Source organism: Citrus sinensis, chromosome 2, assembly GCF_022201045.2.
Source record: "Citrus sinensis cultivar Valencia sweet orange chromosome 2, DVS_A1.0, whole genome shotgun sequence".
Taxonomy (NCBI): Eukaryota; Viridiplantae; Streptophyta; class Magnoliopsida; order Sapindales; family Rutaceae; genus Citrus; species Citrus sinensis.
In genome coordinates, this window is record NC_068557.1 from 28,649,573 (window position 1) to 28,674,780 (window position 25,208).

At 33.8% G+C, this 25,208-nt stretch overlaps 3 protein-coding genes and 1 non-coding gene across 10 annotated transcripts; 2 read left to right on the top strand and 2 right to left on the bottom strand.

Annotated features, from left to right (window-relative positions):
- Positions 1 to 2,291: 2,291 nt before the first annotated feature.
- Positions 2,292 to 4,231, bottom strand: LOC102608671 (cytochrome P450 77A4). The gene has a single exon (XM_006467942.4). The coding sequence runs from the start codon at positions 4,089 to 4,091 to the stop codon at positions 2,565 to 2,567; it is 1,527 nt and encodes a 508-aa protein (XP_006468005.2). The 5' UTR covers positions 4,092 to 4,231; the 3' UTR covers positions 2,292 to 2,564.
- Positions 4,232 to 12,818: 8,587 nt separating this feature from the next.
- Positions 12,819 to 17,823, top strand: LOC102607892 (RNA pseudouridine synthase 6, chloroplastic). Of its 5 annotated transcripts, XM_025095701.2 has the most exons (11): positions 12,820 to 13,128; positions 13,940 to 14,068; positions 14,167 to 14,197; positions 14,283 to 14,452; positions 14,528 to 14,609; positions 14,895 to 15,010; positions 15,194 to 15,248; positions 15,601 to 15,712; positions 16,287 to 16,456; positions 16,997 to 17,333; positions 17,436 to 17,823. In XM_025095701.2, the coding sequence occupies exons 1-10, from the start codon at positions 12,884 to 12,886 to the stop codon at positions 17,294 to 17,296; spliced, it is 1,410 nt and encodes a 469-aa protein (XP_024951469.2). In that variant the 5' UTR covers positions 12,820 to 12,883; the 3' UTR covers positions 17,297 to 17,333; positions 17,436 to 17,823. The 5 variants fall into 5 exon arrangements, with proteins under 5 accessions (XP_052290522.1, XP_024951471.2, XP_024951469.2 ...); XM_052434562.1 differs by lacking the exons at positions 14,167 to 14,197; positions 17,436 to 17,823 and adding an exon at positions 16,529 to 16,605 and having other exon boundaries at positions 12,819 to 13,128; positions 14,198 to 14,452; positions 16,997 to 17,301; XM_006467940.4 differs by lacking the exon at positions 14,167 to 14,197 and having other exon boundaries at positions 14,198 to 14,452; positions 16,997 to 17,338.
- On the top strand, positions 15,307 to 15,406 carry MIR12106 (microRNA MIR12106). Its single transcript, NR_161555.1, is given in 1 exon segment — positions 15,307 to 15,406. It is a non-coding gene; the product is annotated as a microRNA MIR12106 (primary transcript).
- Positions 17,824 to 17,892: 69 nt separating the features above from the next.
- LOC102608376 (beta-glucosidase 46-like) lies at positions 17,893 to 23,595 on the bottom strand. 3 transcript variants are annotated; one of them, XM_052434559.1, is made up of 12 exons: positions 23,326 to 23,595; positions 23,090 to 23,156; positions 22,806 to 22,883; positions 20,149 to 20,224; positions 19,992 to 20,066; positions 19,825 to 19,912; positions 19,479 to 19,731; positions 19,211 to 19,350; positions 18,849 to 19,104; positions 18,668 to 18,770; positions 18,485 to 18,593; positions 17,893 to 18,327 (listed from the first exon to the last, which is right to left on the bottom strand). In XM_052434559.1, exons 2-12 carry the CDS (start codon positions 23,108 to 23,110, stop codon positions 18,108 to 18,110), a joined length of 1,419 nt encoding a protein of 472 aa, XP_052290519.1. In that variant the 5' UTR covers positions 23,111 to 23,156; positions 23,326 to 23,595; the 3' UTR covers positions 17,893 to 18,107. The 3 variants fall into 3 exon arrangements, with proteins under 3 accessions (XP_052290519.1, XP_024951467.2, XP_006468004.3); XM_025095699.2 differs by having other exon boundaries at positions 22,806 to 22,864; positions 23,326 to 23,594; XM_006467941.4 differs by having other exon boundaries at positions 19,211 to 19,326; positions 22,806 to 22,864; positions 23,326 to 23,593.
- Between the last annotated feature and the right edge of the window lie 1,613 nt (positions 23,596 to 25,208).

Consider the following 25,208-nt stretch of genomic DNA (forward strand, 5'->3'; position numbering starts at 1 on the left):
GGTGGTGTGGGGCCTGTTAGAAAGCTAATTGAAGAATATGGCCCACGTAATATTTAATTTCTAAACCACCGAAGCGGCTAGCGTTTAAAACCAATTGGTATGGCAGTAATGGCCGATCAGAATCAGCTGGCAAGCGCGAGCATCAAAGCTAGGACTGCACACTGCACTGCAATAGTGGACGAATCAGAAGAGGGCCAGTGGCATTTGTTTATTCAAAGAACAAATAATTCCCCGTACAAGTTGGGACGATGATCCCGTCGGTAGCCAATAAAATTTTCTCAGTTATTATCGTTATATTATTTTAATTTTTTTATTTTACTATTATATAAGGACGGATATCTATCATTTTACTATATTTTTGTTACTTACTATTAATTGACTAATTAGTTTATTAATAAAATATTAAATTTTTAATGAAAATTTTTGTCAAAAAAATAACATCCAAAGCAATACAATATTATAAATTTAAAGTATAAACTAGCTAAAAATAATTCATGCAAACTTATAAATTTAAGTTTAATATCTTTATTTGTGTAGTTTTCTTTCAAGTATATAATTGGTATTTTATTTATTAACTTATTAGTCAACTAACAATAACAAGGGAAATTTAGTAAAATGATAGGTTTTGTGAAGATATAATAATAAAAAAATAGATTACAATACTTCTTGTATTAATTTAATAAATTGTACCAACAAAGTGTTGGCTCCACTGGCAATGGAGTCCCCTTAAGTGGCTTGACTGGGTTTGCTCCCCAGTTCGAGTCGCAGGGAAGTCGCCTTTGTTGGGAGAACCTGTGCCTCCCGGTTCGAGCGGGGACTTCTAGTCTGGGTTGTGGTATGGGCTTAAAGGTGCCTCCCACAGTTGGGGCCCTCCCCAGGATACCTCGTGATTAATATCAAAAAAAAAAAATAAATTGTGATTCTTAAGGTTGAGATAATAATCTTTTTTTTTACTGCTTTTATATGTATTGTTGATGGCTAAGTATATATAGTTGATCTATTTGCTGCCATTTGGGTATTGATGGTTTTAGTTTATTGAACTAATTGACGCAACTGATATTAAATTGATACGTAAATATACACCTAGTTATAGTCTTTAGAGCTGGCAAAACGGGTCATCGGGTCGTGTTCGTGTCGTGTCAGCTTCGTGTCGTGTCAAATTTAGGTCGACCCAAACCCGACCCATTTAATAATCGTGTCAAAATATTGAGACCCAAACCCGACACGGAAAAATAATCGGGTTACCCAATAACCCGTTTAATATCTATATATTGAACAAAAGTTACATAAAATATTTACACACTATCATACATACGTATGTACATAAATACATACATACATAATTTATCGATATTATAAAATATATATATCTACCAATATATTACACATTTACACTATTGAGGTTTTAATTATATATATATATATATATATAATATTATATATCAATATTATAAAATATACATGTCTATCAATTTTTACACATTTACACTATTGAAGCTCTAAATGTATGTAAAATTTTATAAATAAAACACTGTGTTTATATTCACCATTTTAAAGAAAAAAAAATATCTCTAATATTTGAGTTTTAATTATAAGAATATGTAAATTATTTTAAAATAGAAAATATAATCGGGTCATTGATCGGGTAAATGGGTCAAGAATTTTAACCCAAACCCGACACGGAAAAAAATCGTGTTGACCCGGACCCGACCCATTTAATAATCGTGTTAAATTTGACGACCCATACCCATTTATTTATGTCGTGTTCGTGTCGGGTAATCAAGTCGTGTCAAATTTTGCCAGCTCTAATAGTCTTGACACAAACTGATAACTATGTAGTTTTATTAAATCCAATTGTACATATTTAAAGTCAATAAATAATATTAAATATTATTAAATCATCCACCTTTTTGGTGCTCTTATAATATTACTCCTTATTCATTAAACGCTTGCAACGTGGATATGCACGTTATCGCGATTGATTAAAACATACATGTGATAAAAAAAAATGAATAAAACAAGAGCATTACTATAAGAGCACCCAAGACTTTCTAGATAATGAAATCAATAATCATAAATTTGTATTATAAGTAGATAAATAAGAGAACACCAATATCTAGTCACCTAAACATGTGACTGAATCTTGTGGCTCCTTATAAATAGAATTGAAGGTGTAAGTTAACCAAATAATTGAGTGATGTGTTGCTCACAATAAGGTAAACACCACTGCCCGGTATTCACACGACAACTTATTAAGTTTAAAAAGAAATGTGCTCAAACTCATTTACTAATAAGTGAAATAATTGTTTCAAACTGCAGATTAATTTAGTCCGATACACCTTTCAAATTAGCACGGTCACAATATAGAATAAAGCCTCACAAAAACAGAAACTCGAAAATCCAATGTAGTACTATAGAGTGTATCAAATGAATCCACGCATGCATATCTTGCTTCACTAAAATAAGGTACAACAACTGCCAAGCTAAATATGAGATATGCTTAATTAGTTTTTTTTTTCCCCTTTTCTAATTGATGGGATTTTTCACAAGAAGACTTCACCATTTCATCTTGGCAAAATGACAGCCTTAAGGGAATTCTTCATCACCACAGTGAAAGCATAAGTCTCAGTCGGGTCGGGTGGAGCACCCGGAACCGGCAACCACTTGTAGGCATGCACCATTCTAGCAATTAGCAAATTGATGTGCAATATACCAAGACTCCAAGCCGGGCAGATTCTCCTCCCTGCTCCAAATGGCACCATCTTTACTCCCCGTGTTCCGGTCACATCAACATCAACCCCATCACCCTCCAAGAATCTCTCGGGTCGGAACTCGCCCGGATCTGACCACATATCGGGATCCTCAGTCAACCACGCAGTGTAGAATTCCACGTGAACACCTGCCGGGATGGAGTACCCGCCAAGCTCAGTATCCTTTATGGCAGCGTGAGACAGCAGAAAATGGCCAGGAGGGTGCCGCCGGAGAGTTTCCTTCACGACAGCATCGAGATAAGGCATTTTCTCGACATCTTCTTCTTTAACAAGCCCATCTTTCCCCACAGCAGCTACAATTTCTTTATACAACTTTTCTTGAATCTCCTGGTTTAGCACCAAGTGATGCATTGCCCATTCGGCCGTTGTTGCGCTAGTGTCAGTGCCTGCACTGATCACTTCAGAACACAATGTCACAATCTCTTGTTCCCCCAGTTGCTCTCTCCCCGTTGGCTCCAGCCCAAACAATGAATCCACATAAGCTGCACCGATTGGACTCACCATCTCTGACTCTGAGTTAGGGTTTTGGCCTTTCTCTACAAAAGCTTTTCTGTTCCTTATCAGTGGAACCAAGCACTCCATTTGTCTCTTCCTCAACTCCTTTGCTTCTCTCATTTGCCGGCGAAATAATGGAGTGAGAATCGGCAAGAAATCCGGAAGCTGTGGTGATGTTATCAGCATTACATCTTTTAGTATGCTTTCGATGTGCTTGATCCGCTCCTCTGAGATCTTTGCACCAAAGCACAAGCAGATCAAAATGCTGCATATTGTGAGCCTGCAGCTACTCATCACCTCAACGAACAAATCATTATCAAAAGCCTCACTATTTAGCCTTTTCATGTGGCTTTCCATTGCCCATGTTCTTATCCAGCTGCATTGCTTCACTCTTGTAGGGGTTATCAACTCAGTTACAAAGTTCCTCCTCAGGCTTCTCCAAAGAGGCCCGTATTCAGCCGAGTTGATGGCGCATTTCCCGACGCTGAACACGAGCCTGATCGGAGAATCTGGCGGCCGGGAGGCGAATTCAGGGCCTCTTTGGACAAGGGCTTCGTGGATGAGCTGAGAGCTAGTGACAATAACCACAGTACGTTGACCCATCTGCATGGTGAATATTGGGCCATACTTTTTACGCAAATCACGGACTATAAAGATGAAATGGCGGCGTTGGAGGATGACTTGCACCAGGTTTCCGACAAGCGGCCATCCCCGTGGCCCTGGCGGCAGGTTCTTTGGCCCGCCGCCAGTTGTGGACGAGTATCGCCACCATAAACAGAGAAAGATAAAGCCTGAAATGAGGATAACAAGGTCAATCAAATCCATCAACAATTTCTTGAGAAGAGATTATGAATTAAGCTGACTGAAAGTGAAAATTGGTGCACGAGATGTGGTAAGCTTATAGACTGGTTTTATAATAGAAACACAAGATGGGCGGGGTGGAGTGAATGAGTTTGGTTCAAGTTCAACAACTTATTTGTGTATTAAATTTTTTCTATCAGAGAGATTGACTTCAACGTACAGTGGTTAGCTTCATAATGCATTTAAAATATTAATTAGTTATGATATATGCATATTCATGTATGCATGTATGTATATTTGTATATTTTGTTGCTAGCTTTTATGTGCACTGTTCTTTTCTAGATATATACTAGCAAAATGTCTATGATGAGAATATTTAATTAATTAGAAACACATGTTACCAATATTTATTACCTATCTTATTTTTTCTTTAATGTTGATATGAATTGTTACAACAAGAATACTGTCGATATTAATATTTACAATTAGACATATTATAATATACTACCTCTAGATCAAATTTATTAAATACAGTTCAGATTAATGTTTTCACTAATAATTAAAGATATTTGTTTCATACGCATTATTGGACGAAATGTCCATCTTCACCTAATTAATTATGGAAATGGAGAAAATATTGAGTCCAACGGCCCACATCTTCGCCTTTAGTTGTCTTAAATTTGAAATTTGGTTATCGTGTAACATTGTTTTTAATTTTTCTTTCGGCTGAATAAAGTTTCCTTCTCATGCCTTTGATCACTTAATTTGTAGCGGGAACCCAAATTTGCTTGATTCTTGTTTGTGTAAGATCAACGGTCAAATTCACACATTGTTAATTATTATTTTTAGGCATCCCAGGCAGAGCTTGTCTATTAGTGGTCCGGCATTTTGGCAGTGGGGCCAAGATGTAATTCTATTATTTTCTCCCAAAAGAATAGATGAGTAGATGACTTTGACCAGAAGCTCCGATTGTACGTACACCAGTTATTTACTCCCCCCCGTTAATAATCAACAGCTTGTGTTTCCCATTTCGGCCAATAAAATTTGATAGAACCGGGATTTACATCCTATTGTCAGCAATGCTGTGTTTTTTTGAGGTCCATGTGGGGGCTGTGGGCATTAATTAGTACTGAGGACATGTCTTAATGAGGGAACATTTTTTTTTTTTTAAATTTAGGATTGTGATTGTGAAAAAATAAAATAAAATAAGCGGTCTTAAATTTGTTAGGTGTGATGAATCATGAATCAACTACTTTCTCGCTTCGTACCAGATTTGATTATCTTGTGAATTTGAATCATCCCAAGGGCTTAGCTATATGCACACATACATCATCCGTGTATTGAACCCTACTCTTGAGATAGTGAAATGCCATTTCTCTGCTTATTAGGATGCCTCTCATTTCCAATTAATGTGACAGCTATTGGGCTGAAGTTATTTGTTAGTGGAGAGAAGCAGGTTGCAGATAAATAAATAAATAAATATATAAAACATCTATAATAATGTTATAGGCTGGCTTCACAGATCTCACCTGCCAAACTTAAAGAGGTGCATGGTCTTGCTTGCTTAATTAGTTAGCAGAAAAAGTGAGGGGAACGAATAAAGCGAGAGTCACGTTTTTAGCAAATATGAGGAGCTTGTATTAATTAGTAAAACGACACAATAATAACCAACGCTATTCTTGACGATGATCATGGTCAATTCATCACTAGTTAATGTTTGAAGTAGCAAATGATATTGATTTTATTACACGCACGATTCGGATGGCGAAATTTCGTTAATTTATTTTTGGTCATATAAGCATGAAAAAGTTAGCAAGCTACAGAAATGGCCGGCAATATTGGTGACCACTCTCTCCAAGTAGTTTAATTTCACACTTCGGCTTCGCTAAATTCAGTTTGGTAAATATGTACGTAGCCGCTAGCGTGGAGGATAAGATAATTATAATCCCTCCTAATCTTATGTTCGTTTATGATGACAGGCTTGGGCTGTTTGGTAATCACACAGATTAAATCATCCATAGCTCAATTATCACCATATATGGATAATGGCATTTACGTTGCAGAAGTTGTATGCCATCACAAATAAATTTTCCATTACAGTTAGTAATTGACGCGACGGCTTAATCTCTCTCTCTCTCTCTCTCTCTTAATATATCATATTTAGAATTCTACAATTTTTACAACTACAAATCTACAAAAACTACATGACCTAGTCTTAACTTTAAAAAAAAAAAAAAATTAATTAATAGTTACATTGTATCTCATTCCTCTGCAAATGTATCTCCTTGGACTTGAAATTGTAACTTTTTGCCTTCATACTAGATATCGACTAATTGAGCTATTCTTAATTAGAGGATAATTACGGGTGTTATATTAGGGATTTAGATTCAATGTTGAGTTGAGCTTTGTGCTTAGATTTTCTTATAATATCATTGGTTTTCAGCACAAAAAATGAACAAAAAATCATATCAAACACTTTTCAAAATTAAGATCAAATTTAGAATTAAAGTCTAGAATTGCCTTACGTCGTATAGCAATTTTAAAAAATTAAAAAAAAAAAACTCAAACTGTAAATCCATGATATTCCTCCCAGTCAACAAACAAAAAAAGACAAATTATTTTGACCGAGTCAAGACAAATTACGCAAACTGTAAAATGTCAGAAAGAAAAATTCTGACCGAGTCAAGAACCGGCAAGAAAAAGATATTCCATGAACTATAAGTTATTTTGATATGACTGAAATGGAAAATAATACTTGACTTGCATTCGGTTCGCTTGCCTAGCCCGTAAATGGTGGCAAGAGCGATCTGTGATCATCACCTCATCAGGAATTGTTATCACAGCGTCAAGATTATCGTTTGCCTGGCGGACATTGTGACAACAGTCCAAATGAAATGCCTCATCATATGTAAGTAGTGATCATAATTTAACTTTCTAGTAGTATACGCGGATTACCTTCAAAGAAGGTTAATGATATATGGTTTATCAGATTTTGGTGAATGTAATCAATACTTACAACGTCTTAATTGAATGGTACATGATATTGATTCATGGGTTACACGCAGTGTCTTTCTTAATTTGCACATGTTGTGTGCACCGATTGCGTCAATGCACTTTGCAGCAGCAAGTACTGTTTTATGCTAATGTCTCATCAACCCAATTTTGGGCCCAATCGCAAAATTAGGTAAAGCTTATAGACTGAAGAAACCGACATGAAATTCTGTAACAAATGTGCCATTATCGTTCATTATTAAATACCCTCCCATTGCTATTATGAAACGACAGCTTAACTTGCTGTAGTCAATCCATTGTGCTTTTTTTTTTATACTACTAATTAAATATAATCAATTTCTTATATGGGGCCTCGAGAGAAGTGTTTTGACTACTCTCAGAGGGCACAATGGCTCATAGCTGTTGTCCTAGCAGGCGTTGAAGGGTTAACTTTGAGCCTTTGACAATATTATGGCTCATGGGAGTAGAAAAAGCTACACATAATAATTCTACTACAAATGAAATGAAGATCATGCTAATCTCAGGGACACTTGGCTTTAATTGCCGGGGCCATGAGAATTGCAACTTCAGTATTGGTGTCTGTTCACACTCAAGTTGATACAATCAACTTTCAAGCGGAAAGGGACTTCAAAATGGAACGCTCCGTTGATCAGAGGACGGCGGTTCCTAGTGCAATTCAGATAGCCGTGGCATCATCGCTCGCTTTTTTGTTTTGGGGCAAAGTGCCTATGCTTGCAGCTGGGTTTATAAAAGATCATCATTTGAGGTCTTCCATTGCCTTGGTTGCAGCAACTTTGTCGATGGTGATGTTGGGAATCGTTGGAGCAGCACTTGGAAAAGTACCCACTATGAGGTCTTGCGTTAGAGTTGTCGTGGGGGGATTTGTAGCAGTCCCAATAAGGTGGGGGAAGGTTAAAATTATTGAAAATAGGCTTCAGATCAATGAAGGCATAAAATTTTAATTAGTACGTTGTTGCATGGCTTGTGCTGCAATCTAAAAGATGAAATATATATGCTCATTTTAGATGGTCTCTGACTTATTCAAATTGGCCAGGGACAGGTAATTAGATCAAATAAAAATAATTTTCTAGATCTTATAAATTAATCAATTCATTTGCCATTAACCTAATACTCAAGATCATTTATAATATGGACCTTCTGTTGTATGCCATATTTCTGTAAACTCATAATATAATTAAGAACTAATCAAGTAGTTGATCCCAACCCTAGAGATTAAAGGAGATTTATTGGACCATAAAATGTTCGGTAAAATTTTCCCGACACTCCGACAACGGAGTAGTTTCTTCCAAATTAAGGGGCGGGATTTGAAGAAAGTTTTGAGGTAATTCCAAATGTGATTGTTAGAGGAGACTTAAAATTGTGTGTTTATTGGGTTCTTGACTTCTTGTTGTATCGGCAAAGGAGTCTACACGCTCTACTCGTGTTTGATATCTTGGCCAGCATAATATATTGGGTCCAACTGAAGATCCCAAGTATGGAATGAATGTGGAATGAATTTAGAGAGAGAAAATAAGTAAATAATATTAAATTTCATAAACTATTTCAAAAAGGAAAAATATCCACCGTCCACCCGTTTTTTTCAACATTTTCAAAAATACACAATTCTTTTTTTTTTTTTGCTAGAATCCACCTAAAGTTACATTTTATTTCACTTTTCCACTTCCGTTTGGAATCCGTTAAGAAAACTAATGGAAACTTAAAAAAATGACCATTTTACCCCCCAAAATAAAAATTACAATTTCACCTTAAAAATTACCAAAAATAATCAGATTAAATCTAATTATTTTTCTCATCGGTTAATAAAGAAATTAATTCTACAACCATCAAATGCATGGTTTTTTTTTTAAATATGTCTGTAATTAAAATGCTAAATTATAACAGTAGTATTAAAAATAGCTCAATCTCGCAAACTATCAATTGAATTTAAGATAAGTAGAGTTTTATTATTCATTGAGTTATAATCTCTAGTAATTCAGATTTTTTTGTACTTCATTAACGTACCAATAATGATGTTCATCATTAAATTTGATTATTTTTGGCATATTTTAGAGTGAAATTGTAATTTTCGTTTTGGGGGTAAAATGGTCATTTTTTTTAAGTTTCCGTTAGTTTTCTTAACGGATTCCAAACGGAAGTGGAAAAGTGAAATAAAATGTAACTTTAGGTGGATTCTAGCAAAAAAAAAAAAGAATTGTGTATTTTTGAAAAAGTTGAAAAAAACGGGTGGACGGTGGATATTTTTCCTTTAAAAAATAACCTCTTTAACCCAATTGAAACTTGTTATAATTAAGTACTAAATTCACTCACATTCACATTTTTGAATTTTAAAACTTAAAAGTGATGTTTTAAAACTTAAAAGGGATATACAACCTTTCAATAATATAATTTAATTCATTGTAGTGTTAAATAGAGATTTTGTAGCGAATTATAAAATTATTAGTTCTAATTTTGAATAGAGATTTTGTGGGGATTCAAACCATTTAATTATAAACAGAGAGACTCTGTGTGGATGATCCATGTTGGAACTATCTATTCTAGGGAGATCATGTATGAAATAACGAGCACTAGTTTAATTATTAATTTGCTGCTGGCCAGGATTTGTTTTCATATAGTTAAATGTAAATTTCAGCAAATTTGACAATCTCATCACCCCCAGATGAATTAATTTATAGTTCTACTGTCTTCTCTAGACAATCTTTAAATTAGCATTATTGTAAAGAGACCCAGCTAAAGCATCTTGGAGTTTGCCACATTGCGCTCGAGAGAAAATAATTTTAAAGCTACAAATGGATTGGGCGGTGAACTTTAGAAAAGAATTTTGTGTGGGGGGGGGGGGGGGGGGGATTCTAGAATACATCTGTTGTATTACAATCAATTGATGTATGTATGACATATGTAATTGAATTTTATGCAACCACCACTTGTATGATGGTTTAGAAAATAAATGCACATATGTCATGATATTATTTGCTTGTTATATGACTGACATGGTATAACAGATGTATTCTAGAATTTATCTCTTATGGGATATCTATCATCTCTGACGTTTAATTAATTAATTAATTAAATTTATTTAATGTTCTATATGTATGTTTAAATCTCAGAGAAATCAAAGTCTTTGCGTAATATCCCCTTCCATTGTATCCTTTGTTTGTGTTTTGATTGAAATAGAAGGCATGTCATGGTGTAAAGGCTCAACAGGTTTCTCAATCGGATGTCATTTTTTACCTTTGAACTGCCTTGCTAGTTGTGTTATAAATAATGGTTGGCCTTCAACTTCAAGAATTCTTCTATACATACGTGGTACTAGTGGCGGACCCATAAATTTTATCTAGGAGAGACTTAGAACAATACAATTAAAAAAAAAAATTCACTAACAAGCTCGTATATAAGCCTGTATGAGGCTGTTTTAACATAACTAAGGTATTCGGTTCGAAACTTGGAAATACAATTGTATTAAATACTTGTTGGGAGAGTTTTACCGCCCTAGTGATCCTATTAAACTCGAATCTGAATTAGTCGGGGCTCAATGTAATCCTTGGATACCAAATGATTTTATACACCGAAAAAAATTCAAACAAAAACAACAAGTGCCAAATTATTGAACTTCATTAAATTAATAATTTTCAACACATTTATAACTATCCTCGACTCATTTTCAGTTTAAAAAAAAAATACATACTATAATAATTTCATTATCAACTTAATCAACAATTTGAAATTTTGTTGTTTTCATGCAATGACTTAAATTAGAATAATTATTTGAGGAAAAAAAAAGGTTACCACAAATAGTAAGAAATTTAGTTGATCAACAAATAACTCTATCTCAACTAGTCGTGTTTAATTCATATGAGAAAATCTTAATACTTCATTCGTTTTTTTATTTGAATGTGATAAAAAGACCGTGCAATTTTATTTTTGAAAGAGTGATGAAACTGGTTGACTAATTAAAAAGCTAAAAATCAATGACTTTTGCCTTGATATTTTTGAAAATTTAAAGTTATAAGATGACAATTATGTCAATCAATTAAATCATCACTTAAACACTCCTTTCAAGTCTAGTATATATAAAACAAACTAAAAAATGAGCCAAACATATAAAATATTTTCAAAGGAAAATTTGAAAATTTAAAAGTTTAGAAGAAACTTTAAACTTTTAAATGGACCAATTATTATATATTCAAATAAATTTCAAAGCTCAGGAGGGTCTACACTAGGTCCGCCCATGCGCGGCACGTTTCAATTGAATCACGAGGTGCTGGTCTCTTCATCATTATCAGCTCCAATGTAGGTAGCCTAACTAATTATAATTAATGCTGCAATGTTACCTCGCTCTCAAGTCTCAACCACAAACGAAATTAAACCAGGCAGGTAAGCTTCATAATTTTAATTTAAGGCTGCAATGTTACCTCTCAAGTCTCAATCACAAACGAAATTAAATTAGATAAGTAAACTTTATAATTTTAATTTAAGTCAATAGTTACTTTAGAGCTGCTCCAAAGTATAATATAAATCACAGCTACACGCGTTATAACTTTCAATTATGTAATTATAAAAATGTGTTGTACTTTAAAGTGGTTCCAACATATCCAATTTTTTAATTTAAAGGTAATTTATATCACACGAAATTTAGTACCCAGTGAACCATTATTACATTAGTAGAGGTAATTTACCATTATGAAACTTAATAATTAACAAGCTAGCTAATGCTAATTACTAAGACTTATGTAATTAGCTTCCTATTACATTTTATATATTGATGGATTAATTCATTGTGTCCTTGCCTGTGTTTGTTTTCCATGGGATCTCAACTAGAGGGTATTTTGGCTCCGTTTTACTTTCATTTCAACGTGTTTAAAAAGGATGGTGGGGGGGGGGGGGGGGGGGGGAAGAGATATGTAATTTCGACAAACAAAAAGGACTTCTCAATTTTGATCAAACGTCACCATGATGGCCCCTTTAAGTAATTTCTAAAAAACTTTCTTCATAAACTGAATTTGATTCATCACATGTTAGCGTGATGAATTTACCAGTGCCGGCGGAGTTTGTCTAAATGCTCAAGATGATATCATGCTCTGTGATGGAAAGAGGCTGAACGCTAACCATGCCTTGTGTCCCGGCCCGCTCGGATCCCTCGCTAGAATCATCCATGGGCCAGGCCATGTTGGAGGCTTGGGCCGTGACACTTGCGAGCTGAGTTGCTTGCTTTGAAGGTTGTTAACTTTTATTTTTTATTTTTTTTCCAATTTACATTTTAATTCACGTCACTGATTAAATAATGAATGATTTCTATGATAATTGTTTTTTAAAAAATACTCTTTAGAAGAAATATCTTTAACATGAGCATATTTTTTAGTTTCATTTGATCGGGTATTAAAAAAAAAGGATAAAAAATGTAATAAAGATAAAAGTGGGAATTAGATGAGATATATTCAGAGAAAGAAATTATTTTTAATTTTTTGTCGTAGGATTAATTTAGAAGTAGGGCTCCTATGATAAAAATAAAAATAAAAAATAGAGGTGATGAGATATGTTGAGGGATGAAAAATCACCTCCGCTCGTGGATTAATTACATTGCTTCCTTTCGACGCATCTGTGACTATTTAATTCAGACTTAAATCTGCGAGTTCTAGGCGGGCCAAACTGGCAAAGCCCATGTTGACCTTGCCCATTCTCGGCCCAATGAGAACCCGGATCGATATTTATTTACTAATTTTTAACCTCAAAAGTAACAAAAGCGAAACCTTGAAACAAAGCAACGGCGGAACGGGATCCCGGGAAAGATGAGCTCAGTGAGCTTCTCTTCGATCTTCACAAACAATGGCCGGAGTTTGGGTGCACCGGTATCCCTCCTGCGCACGTTAGCATCAACACACGCATCTTGTCATAGAAATATCTATAAGAGCAATGTTGTTTTATCTTTCTCTTCAAGTAACAGAAATTTTGTTTGCGAATCCTGGAAACGACATGTATTCACTCACACAGACACAGCCGCTATTGCTGCTGCCACAACTCCTTCGTCTTATGGGTATTCTCGAAATCCCTTTTTTTTTTCCCATTTTTGCCACTTGGCTGTCTCTCTAAGTTAAGCTCGTACTCGTTGAAAATAAGGCGGCTACTGGGACAAATAAAAATTTTGTAAACTTTTTAACTTGTTCTTTGTTTGGTTGCTGAGAAAGTTGGGGAAAAGGAAGGAAAAAAAGTTGGAATTTAATGCCTACTCCTTAAGTTTTGTCTGCTGTTGTTTTCAAATGGGTGCAGATGATTTCAGCTTTTGTTTTTTGTCTTATTCTGAAAGATTTTTTTTTTCTTTTGATTTGGTCTCCCACATTTTGTTGGTGGGTGCTGAATAAATTATAAATACACGGCAATACTTTTTAGGGTGTCTGAATGTAATTTTTATGGATTTTTCCTCCTAAAACTCTGGTTTTCAATTTGAACTTCAAGCTAAAGTATGGCAGATTGAGCTTGCACTTTTGTTGGAAGCTCCAATAATTGAGGAAGCGAAAGTGAAAGAGAATAAATCCTTGAATCTCAGTCTTTTACTAAAAGAAAATTCCAGTTTGTGGGTGCTGTAAAATTGAAAATTGGTGCGCTTATTTTTCTGGTTGTTCTTTTAAATTTTAGTTTCATGGAACTTATAATGTTGTAAATTTTAATTCTGTGCAGCATTTTATCTTGTTGGATGCAGGGAATATTAACCTATTAAGCTTTGTTTTTCTATTTCTGATCTGTTATCATTATTCCTGCTAAGTGGGCAGCTCTTCTTCCCTATGTTTCTTTTATTTAATGACACCTAATCATCAAGCTTCGTGACTTTTGGTATTTTTATATTTCAGCTATCCTGAATATCATCGCTTGCTTCCATGCCCCTCACAGAACTGTCCACCAAGAGTTGAACATTTAGTTGTTTCAGAAGGAGGGCCTGTTCTAGAATATATCTGTAGAGAACTGAATCTTCCCCCTCTGTGAGTGCTCCTCTGTTTGAAATTTATAGGTTTTTGATTGATGGTTCAAGTATCGTATGTTGTATTTCCAAAGTTATCTGATTTTAAGGAGAATGGAGTGATATATATACATCATTTCATTCTTTGAAGGTTTGTTGCAGATCTTATCCATTTTGGAGCTGTTTATTATGCCCTTGTATGTCCAAAACCTCCTCTAACTGCAACTCCTGAGCAGATGAGGGTATTTAAAGAAGTTACGGATCCATCAGTTCTCAGTAAAAGATCTTCTATCAAAGGAAAGACAGTACGAGAAGCACAAAAAACGTTTCGTATAACTCATGTGGACCAGATTGTTGAAGCCGGAACATACTTGCGTGTGCATGTACACCCAAAACGATTCCCAAGGTGGAACACAAGTTTTGACTGATGTTTACTATGATTTCTGACAAGCAATATAAAATACCTTTGAATTTTGTTCAGGTGCTATGACATTGACTGGAATTCGAGAATCATAGCAGTGACTGAATCCCATGTGGTTTTGGACAAACCGGCTGGGACATCTGTATGTAATTCATCAATTAAGATCTCATTTTCTTTATTTGCTGATTTCAGCATGTAAGATGTGATAAGTTGTTCGCAATGCGCTTTAGTAGTTAATTATTACTCTTATCTTAGGAGAAAATTGTCCTGTTTTGAGCTAGAGTCAGCAGCCCTCTGCCTGTTTATGCTGTTGACCATGCTGTACCTTTTCCTCTTGATATATTTTATTTGGTACATTTCCAAATGCTTTTCTGACTAGTCAGCTTTTGTTTGTGGTGTCTAATTATTCCTTGTGAACATTGGTTAGGTGGGAGGAACCACAGACAACATAGAAGAAAGTTGTGCAACATTTGCCTCTCGTGCCTTGGGATTAACTACTCCTCTGAGGACCACCCATCAGATTGATAATTGCACAGAGGGCTGGTATTGCTATTTTACAACATTAGCATAGTAGCTCTTAATGTCATTAGAATATAGTTTTTTCTCTTTTTTTCCCATTTTTCATGTGGACTTTTTCAATAAATACATTTTTTTGTTTATTATTGAACACAAAAATATTATTGGTATTGGTACACAAAGTAATAATGACTAATAATTCTTCTGTAGTGTTGTGTTAGCCCGGACTCAGGAGTACTGCTCAATTTTCCACAGAAAAATCAGAGTAACTTTTTAATTCCAATTCTTAGATTTGATTATTTATACAGCTTATTTTGCAAAAGCTTAAGTCCTGTTTAGGACAGCTGCTGCCAAACCTACATTATAGGAGAGATTTTCTCCTAAAATACAGGTTTGGCGCAGCTGTCCTAAACGGGCCTATAGTCTAGCAACTCAGGAGCTGCAAGGTGAAAATTTTATCTTGTCTTTCTCTATTAGGGCTTCCCCTTCAGTGTCAATAGAGTATGAGGCAGATGAAACCATATATTTTTGATATAGCATATTTATTAAGTGTTATTAATTTTCTGTTCATACCCTGAAGTCATTTGCTTTGAAATGATATTTTGTTTTTTATTTAGGAGAAAAAGGTGAAGAAGCTTTATCTTGCTCTTACTGCTGCTCCTCTGCCAGTTGGAATAATGACTCACTATATGCGTCCTATTAATATTGCCCCAAGACTTGTTTCAGAAGGTAAGACCATCTTCGGCCTTGCCCTGATGATTAGAGAAATGGTTTGGAAATTTGAAGCATGCATTCTCTAGCCCTGAGATTGACAGACCTGTAGCATGTAAGTGTTCAAACAAAGGTTTATGAAGAAGTATCAACGCGTATGGAAATTGAAAGTGTAGGCCTTGAGGTTCGTTTGAAAAAAAGAAAAAATTGAAACTGTAGGCCGCTACATTTTCATCATATTTCCCTTTCTTTTTTGTCCATTTTCTCAGTTTTTCAAATCATGATCACAAAATGGTGTTAGATCTTATGTAGAGATACATTAGCAATTGGGAAACAAATTGCATCCTTATTCTAGGTGCCGCCAACCCCTGCTCCCTCTTTTTTTTTTTTAATCTTTTAAGTGAATTGAACTTATATCTGAATTTGTGTTTCTCTCCTTTAGATCCTTTCGGTAAAAACTTTCTAATACCTGTTGTCATGTGGTAGGTTCAATTTTAATAATGTACTCTTTTTGTAAGTTGGTCGACAGCACTTTTTGTCTTGTCTCTGTATATGGGAAATTAATTATATAGAAGAGCTTTATTGCATGCAGATTTTATTAAAGGATGGTACTTATGCCAACTTGAGGTTATGGAATGCAAGAAAGTACCATGGCCAGATGCTACTGTTGGAAAAGCCTATTCTATAGAAGACTGTGGATGGCCATCAAGAGATTATGCATATGAGTGTAAAATCAAGCTCTTGACTGGCCGGACTCATCAGGTTATTGATCTGTCCTTTTGTTACCTAATTTTGCTGGTTTTATGTTATTATAAAGTTTGATCTATCCTGCAGTTGTCAGTCATGCATTATAGAATTTCCATAAATGTTACTTCAAATGCCAATCTGTGCTTTGGAGCTGGGTCTAAAAGGTGATAACATCCCTGTCAATTTGTTTTCTAATGCTTACTAAAGTATTGTGTTGAATTTAAGTTTGACCTTGAGAGCAGAAAGTTCCTCGTTGTGTAGGGTTCAATGAATTAACCCAGAATATTTGACTGGGTTTATGGGGGAAACTGAAAAAAGTAGTTAGCTTGTTCTATACGCTTGATTTTCAGGTTCTTTGGTCGAAGACATAAATCAATGTTAATATTGTGTTGAAAATGGTGGTCAGAGTTGTAAAGCAATTTTTCTCATTTTATTGTATATGGCAGCTGCAATCATAGTTTTTTATGTTATAAGATGTGAGAGTAGGATGGCATTGAATAAACTAAATGTTAACCTACTCTTTTCTAAGCCTATGTAACCTGAGGCTGTGATCAGGTGCGAGCACAACTGGCTGCCTGTGGTGCACCGATTGTGGGTGACTCGATGTACATGCCAGCTGCCATTGCACAGTTGTCCAGCCCTGGGCTTAATCCCTTTGGCAAATGCCAGAAAGAATACGCAAGTGATGATGATAAAGAAATGGCTGTGATTGAGTGGATTTCACAGCATGGAATGGAACCTAGTGTTGCTATTGGTCTGCAAGCATGTCATATCTCATGGGATGATGGTGAGTGCTGTTATGAGGCTAGATCTCCTTGGTGGAGATGTAAGTGTAATGTAGGTTCTGGGGTATGAAGATCAATGATACTCCATTATTTTCTCAGAGCTGAAGGTGAGGTCTGTCTCTCATATCACCATATTTAGAGTCCTGACTTCAGTTTGCATTTTTCAAAATATTGTTCATTGATAAATAAGATGCATCTTATGTATGTAGGTATAGCTCGCAAAAGACAGAATCCACATAGAAACAAACTAAAATTGGAGCAAATTTGGTAATGTTGCGCAGAGAAAACAGATCATGACCTGTGGTTTTTGGAGAACTCAGATTCTGATGTAGAAGAAGGCAATGAAAGCATGATTTTACCAGAGACCATCTCTATCACTGTTTCTGTGTTTCTCTCTCTATCTGATTAAGTAGAATGGTTTATGCCTACAATAACTCCTTTATATATTTGTGACCATTGAGATATGTGATGAAAAGCGTAATTGTGTTTTAAGGAACTACCCGTTCCCTTGTATGATAATGTTGATGACTTCTTATTTAATTGCTTCTTTGTGGCATTGCCCTTGGAGTAATTAATGGTAAATATTCAGTTGATTCAGCCTGCAATTGTCTTCACTTTGAATAACCGTTGATTTTTTATATGTTTCCACAAGCAGTCCATGCTGCATTGAATAATGGAAATCTGTATTGGTTAAGCTGCTTCTCAGAATAGCAACTTTCAGTTTGATTAAGAGTAGAGTATGAATACATCTCTATACTCTAGAATGCTTCACACATTGTAAATTATGAATTCTCTCATTTTCCTGGATGTGCTGTGTGTGGCCATATTTGTAATTTGTTATTGTGTCTGAGATGAACGTGGAGAGAAGATTATGAATACCCTTAGAACTGGGGGTGTTTTGAAGTATGCTTTGGTGACTGGGATTTGATTAGCTTATGCTTTGCAATGAAGTGTTTGTACCAAGTCGCTGACAGCTTAGGAGTCCTCTTCAGTGTTGCAAAATCAACATGGTGAAGGCCGAACCTTGCTGTGTAGCCATAGGTCCATTCAAAGGAGTCCAGCAAGGACCAGACAAAATAGCCCCTAACATCTGCTCCGTCTCTGTGTAAATACGAAAGAAAGGAAATCGGCCATTGTAGTACTTGCGTGAGTTTACATATTAAAAAGATTGCACTGCATTGGGAGCTGCATAAATAATGCATAACCCTTTTGTTCTGATTGTTTAATAGTATTTCATTTCGTGTTACCACATTCTTACCTCACTGCGGTTATTAGCGCATCCAAGTAGCTAGCCATGTACTCAACTCTTTTGACATCATTGAGTAAGTCTTCAGTGCTGGAATTTGGCATGCAAATCTCACCATATCCTACAAGATATCATACATTTTAAAGAAGATACGTGGCAATATTGTGATGAGCTGGCCTGGAAATTTTTTCTTACCATTTTCCGTGATGAACATGGGTGTGTTCTTGTATCTTTCTTTAATGTATTTTATTATCTTCCACATTCCTTGCGGGTAAACATTTAGCCAAAATAATGTTGTCTGCACAGCCAAAAGCTTCAGCAGCTTGTAAATGCATCAGGAAGGTCAGTTATCATGGTGATGAATTTAGGTACTCACAGGTTCGCCAAGGGGGACACCGTGTTTCTGTGAATTTTGTAGGCAAAATCCTTCCGTCTTGGAAGCACCTGGTCCAGGTTTGCATGCAGAGAAGATGCAGTCTTGGACGTAGGTACTGGTGTAGTGATTGATGCCAATGAAGTCCAGGCCCTGCTTCAGTTTCTCCTTATCCCTGCTTGAGAATTTTGGTAGTGTGGAACCTACAATATTCATCATCTCTGCAGGATATTTCCCATATATTATTGGGTCTAGAAACCTGCATCAGAGCCAAGATTCATGAAAGCCTTATTGACGAAAATAAGTTTGCACTTCTGCATGTTCATTGATGGAAAATGATTGACTGAGAAGTTAAAAGAACTAACCAATTCATGTAGAAGGATTGAGCTCTTTCAGCAGCTAACTTGTCTGCTGTGGAGCTGCTGATGGGTTCAAACCACAGTGTGTTTAAGATAATGCCAATGCTGCCTCCTTGATCTTTCTGGACTTTCACTGACACAGTAAGCTTACACCAAAAACTTAAATATTTTTTAATTTTTAACACTGCAATATGTTTATTGTAGCTGCTAATCCCTGGAATTGGTGACTAAAGAAAGCAGGGTTTCGATCTAATATTGGTTTTAGTGTTACTACCTGGTATTTGGTTCGGTATATATCAACTGCAGTTGCATGCGATAAGATGAGATTGTGAGCTGCTATAAAAGGCTCCTCCTCTGAATTGCCCTGACTGCAATTTCCAAATGGCTGCGAGCAATGAGCTGGGGGATGGCAGCCTAAACGATAACTAAGGGTAACCTGCATATTTGGCTCATTGATGGTGAACCAGTATTTCACTCGGTCTCCGAAAGATTTAAAACAAATGTCTGCAAAATATCCAAAATCCTCCCTGGAAAAACAAAAGGGATGTATGAACCGTTAACATGATCAGATCATTTCCAGCAGCATAATCAAAATCATGCTCTCACAGAAAATTTCTCACTGTGATTCAGGGCTTAGCCAGGCTCCGTATTTGTCTTCAATTTCTTGAGGACTATCAAATTGAGTCAGTGTCACAAATGGCTGGATCCCTGTAAGTGCAGAATTGAGGAAATAAGAAAGAGAACACAAGACTTCATGTGGTGAATATCAAAGGAGACTGTAGTGAACCTTTCAGTAAGAGGGCATCAATGAGCTTGTTGTAGTGGTTAATACCCTCTGAATTGACGTCCCCAAATCTCCCTTCTGTTAAAATTGTATCAAAAAATTACTTTCTTTCCTAGCAACAGCATTTTACGTGCAAACGAGAAATAGGATGAAAACGTACTTGGTAAAATTCTTGCCCATGAAATTGAGAAGCGATAGCTGTTCACTCCCAGGGATTCCATAAGATCGATGTCTTCCTATTTTCATCAATGCAGCCATCTCAGAAATTTTCAACAATTAATCTCATTCTATACATGGCCACATATTCAAGAAATTTGTACGGTTGATGCTTGATTGAAATCATGTAGTTATAATTGGCTCTTCCTTTTAACATTGATATGTATATTATTATGAAAAAAAATCTGTTAGATATTTGTAATTAGAAATCTACTGAGATAATCTAAATCAAGTTTATTATAACACAACCTAAATTTCTATCCCCACTAATATTATAAAGAGATTTTACTCTATTAATGTAAGGCAGATATCTAATTTTAAAGTTGAGAGGAAATAAATTTATAGCATATGATGAGGCTCTTTATTTATTTGCTGGTAAGCAAATGGGAAGAACAAGGAGAAGTGATCAAGAAATTATTTCCCCTTCGCTCCAGTCAAAGTATCACTGAATGAGTAATACAAAAATAAATAACGTGGAAATGGGTCCATCGCAGACAGGCTTTCTCTTAACAGTTCATGTATATTCATCAGAGAAATAAAGACTTTTTTTTTTTTTTGTCTAAAAGCAGCAGATTTCATTTTCAATGGCTAACCAAGTAACATCAAATGATAGTGCTCGAGTGCCATTCACTTTTGAAGAAAAGAAACTAAGTAAACCATTTAATGCTGGCCACGTCAACGATATTATTTCACCTAACAGAAGTGTCTTCTCATAAATATCATCTTTAATTTCTATAAAAGATTTAGGATATTATTAAATGCTCGCCTAATATTTTTTAACACATCGTTAAGATTTTTTGACAATAATATTTTACCACATAATATTTTTATTTTTATCATTTTACTATCAAATAGTTAACTATATTTAAAAAATGATGACTAACTTGTAAGGGTATTTAAAATATTTCAATTTGATAAGTTTAAACAATAATGATGATTTGATATATAATGGAAAAAAACATATAGTAATTTGATAACTTCCCAATAAGTTAGTGTTAAATCGATAATATTTCAATAAAATATTACAGTTATTTAGGATTATTAAATTAAATATTGCAATTAATATGTATTTACTAAATTGATTTAAATAGCTAAACACAAATTTTAAAAGAACGAGCAACTAAAATAAAATAATTTTCTTAAAATAATTATTTATTTTTATTAAATTTATTATTATAGTTGATTGGGTCTAGGAACCTGGACACTACTTATACATAGGCGTTACAAGGAAGGGAAGGGCTCGAAAGTGAGCAATAAATGAATGTTCAGACGAGGTTCTATAAAGTCCAGATGAATTAATCATTGTCAGAAAAATCCAACAAAAAGTAAGTAGGAGAAAAGACTGATTGAACATAAAGAAAAAAGATTCGCAGTTCAATTCTCCACCTTAAACTGTATATAAGATACATTTTTCTAACATGAATTGTACGTAGGTCTTATATGTACTGTTTATATTTATATGAGGAGGATGTATGTTACGTACATATAAGATAGAGATTGTTTAAATTTAATAATAAGAAAAAAATAATCATTAAATCACATCTCTTTTATTTTATGTTTATCTAATTATTATAAATTTTTAATATATTTTTTATACTATTTTTTTTTTAATTTGTATCAACTAGCTACTTTTATACTAATACCATTTAATAATTTAAATAAAATGATATTTTTATCCTTAAATAAATTAAAAGACCATTATTATTTTATAAAGTTTTAAAAATAAAAAATTATAATTATAAAAATATCCCTAAATTTAATAAAAAATAAATCCCAAAATTAGAATTTTTATTTTTTAATAAAAAATTATAATTATAAAATAATTACAAAATTTTGGGATTTAATAAAAATCTCCTAAATTATCAAAATTTTGGGATTTATTTTTAATAAATAAATTCAGTTATTTTAATAAAATTTTGTAAAATTATAATTTTTAATAAATAAATTCAGTTATTTTTATTAAAATATTGCAAAATTATAATTTTTAATAAAAATAATTATTAAAATTTTACAAAATCTAAATTTAATAAAAATCAGCTGAGCACCTCTATTTGGGATTTTTTTTTTATTAAATTTAGGGGTATTTTATAATTATAATTTTTTATTTTTTAAAGTTTTTATAAAATTAAATTATCTTTTAATTTATTTAGGGGTAAATTTATCATTTTATTTAAATTATTTAATAGTGTTAGTGTAAAAGTGGCTAATCGATACAAATTTAAAAAGAAAGGTGGTGCAAAAAATATGTTAGAATTTTGTGGTGGTTGGATAAATATAATGTAAAAAAGAGGTGGTGCAGTGATAATTTTTTTAAAAAAAATTCAAATAAAGGGTAAAATAATTTTTTAACAAAGAAAAAAAATTAAATATTCTATTTCTTTTAACGACCTGTGGTAAAATCATAACAATTAAAATATCAGGTTTAGCTATAAAAACCCTTGATAACAAAATGATATATAAAAAATCCTGATAAAGTGATATATTCCCAAACAAATTGTCTACCTTAATTTGACATTGTCAACTCCTTAGTGCAATGTGGGCCCTTTTAAATTTTGTTCAAAATTAGGGAAAAAAAAAAAAAAGGTGTGGAGGAGGCAAAACCAGATAGCGATGATAATGATCCACGGCTACATCCCCACTGCTTCCATCATCTATGTTTCCTGCCACACATAAAGCTTTCTTTACGTCAAATGAATTTGTGAATATATGATGAAGCAAATGAACTTATGTGTAGAACCTGCTGAAGGTTTGCTGGAGACAAAATGAATCAGGAAAAGCGGTTTTCTTGTTTCAAAAAACATGGGAATGTTGCAGCAGTTCAGGTAAGTTACAAATAAAATTGCACAAAACTCTGTTGGATCATGGAAAGGAGGAATTCTTCTTACCAGGTGTATGAGTAAAAACATCCCAGTTGCTCAAACCTTTACCTTCACTCAAATAAGCACCTTCGACCTGCAAAAAGTAAAATTAATTTTTTTTTTTTTTTAAGAAAAAGAAAAAGAATGTGAGGCTGACTTAAGTTTTATTTTATCATATTTGTTTCCATTATGGAAAGTATGATGAATGAAACTGTGTGAACACATAAGAATATAAATGGTAGTAGGAATACCAGAAACCAAACCTGATATGAGGAGGTGGAAGTTCCAAAGAGAAAGTTGGAAGGAAATGGAGATGGATCCAAGCTTTGTTTCAGAGTTGTTTGATCACAAGATATGAAGAGAGGTGAGAGTAGCATCATTAAGAGAAAGAGAGCTGTATCCACTGTTGGGAAATTCATGGCAGCAGTGTGCTTGCTCATTAAACATGCATTACTTCTGTCTATTTTAACATAGGAGAGTTGGTGGGAGAGCAATTCAAAGAATTTGTTTTCTTGCATTGCGGAATAAGGACCGCTTGTATTCTTGCACATTGTCTTCACTTTTCGTTGTGATATTATCCATTTGACCCTTGTGTTGGGCAATGTCATTATCGAGTTAGGCATCCATTCTTAATTTCTTTCTAATTCCAATTTATTTTTCAAATTTCATTGTTACACGTAGGGGTGGCAAAAAAGCTCAGGCCCAACTCGGGCCCGTGGGCTTAGGCCCGGCCCTCATCCATGAGGGTCTGGACAAGAGCCCAAGAAAAAAAAACCCGTACAAAACCCAAGCCCACTACTTTTAAAAAAAAATTAATTTTATAAATTAGAATAATATAATTAAAATTGAAAAGTAATTTAAAAATAAAAAAGAAAACTTAAATTCTTAACTTATTAATCAATTATGATTCAAAAAAACTAAAATTATGATACTAAATTCTCTCTTTTGTGTCAATTAATTAAGAGAACGTTTGAATTAGAAAATCTAGTATTAAAGAAAATTAAAGTTATGAGTTTTTATTTGCTTTATTTATTATTTTAATTTGAAATATTCATTTTCTTTAATTTATCTATAATTTTAATAACTTGTTGATCATTAATTTATTTCAAATTTATAATAATTTAAAAAATTTAAAATAAATAAATAAAGCCCGAGCCCGGCCCAGGCACGTACACTTAGCTGACAGAGGGCCTGGACATGGGCTTGAAAAAGTCCGGCCCAGGCCCGCTGTTTGTCAACCCTAGTTACATGGTATTACTCCATATAGGTAGTGTTTACTTTCTGGAGTGAGAGTGTGGAGTGTGGAGTGTGGATTCCTCCCACTCCAGTGTTTACTTACCATTTTTAAGGGGGAGTGGGATTCCCACTCCGTGGATCCCACTTAATTTTGGAGTGGGGAGTGGGATTCCCACTCCCATGGGGGGAGGTGGGAGTGGAAATCCACTCCCCCCTCTTCTCTTTTTACCCTCATAATTAAAATAAATAAATAATATCATATTTATTAAAAATAATAATTATAACATATTATTTTATTAAATTTAATAAAAATAAATAAATATTATATTTAAATTAATAATATTAAACATTAATTTTAATAAATATTAATTATTTATTTAATTAATAATAATAAATATTTTATTCTAAAAAAATATTAATTTTGTACTATATTATCAATAATAATGTTTCATTTGTGTTGCTATTATTAATAATTTTTATTCACATAATTTAAATTTAAATTAATAAAAAATTATAATTTACATAATTAAGAATATTATTAATTATTATTAATTTATAAATATAATAAAATATTTATTTTATTTTCCAAATATATTTTTTATTAATTTTTTAATTACAAATTATAATTCTTTATATAAGGATAAAATTGTAATTTAAAATAATTTACTCACAATCCAAGATAAAGTAAACAAATAATTGGGATTCTGATTAACAATCCATATTTTCATTTAGTCTAAGTAAACACCCTACTCGTACTCCCACTCCCACTCCCACTCCCACTCTCACTCCACACTCTTAATCCAAGGATTCCCACTCCAATCTAAAAAGTAAATGCAGCAATAGTAGAGTATTATCTCTGTATTTTTTTTTTCCCTCAAATTTCGGCCGCCCTCCATATTAATAATTTCTG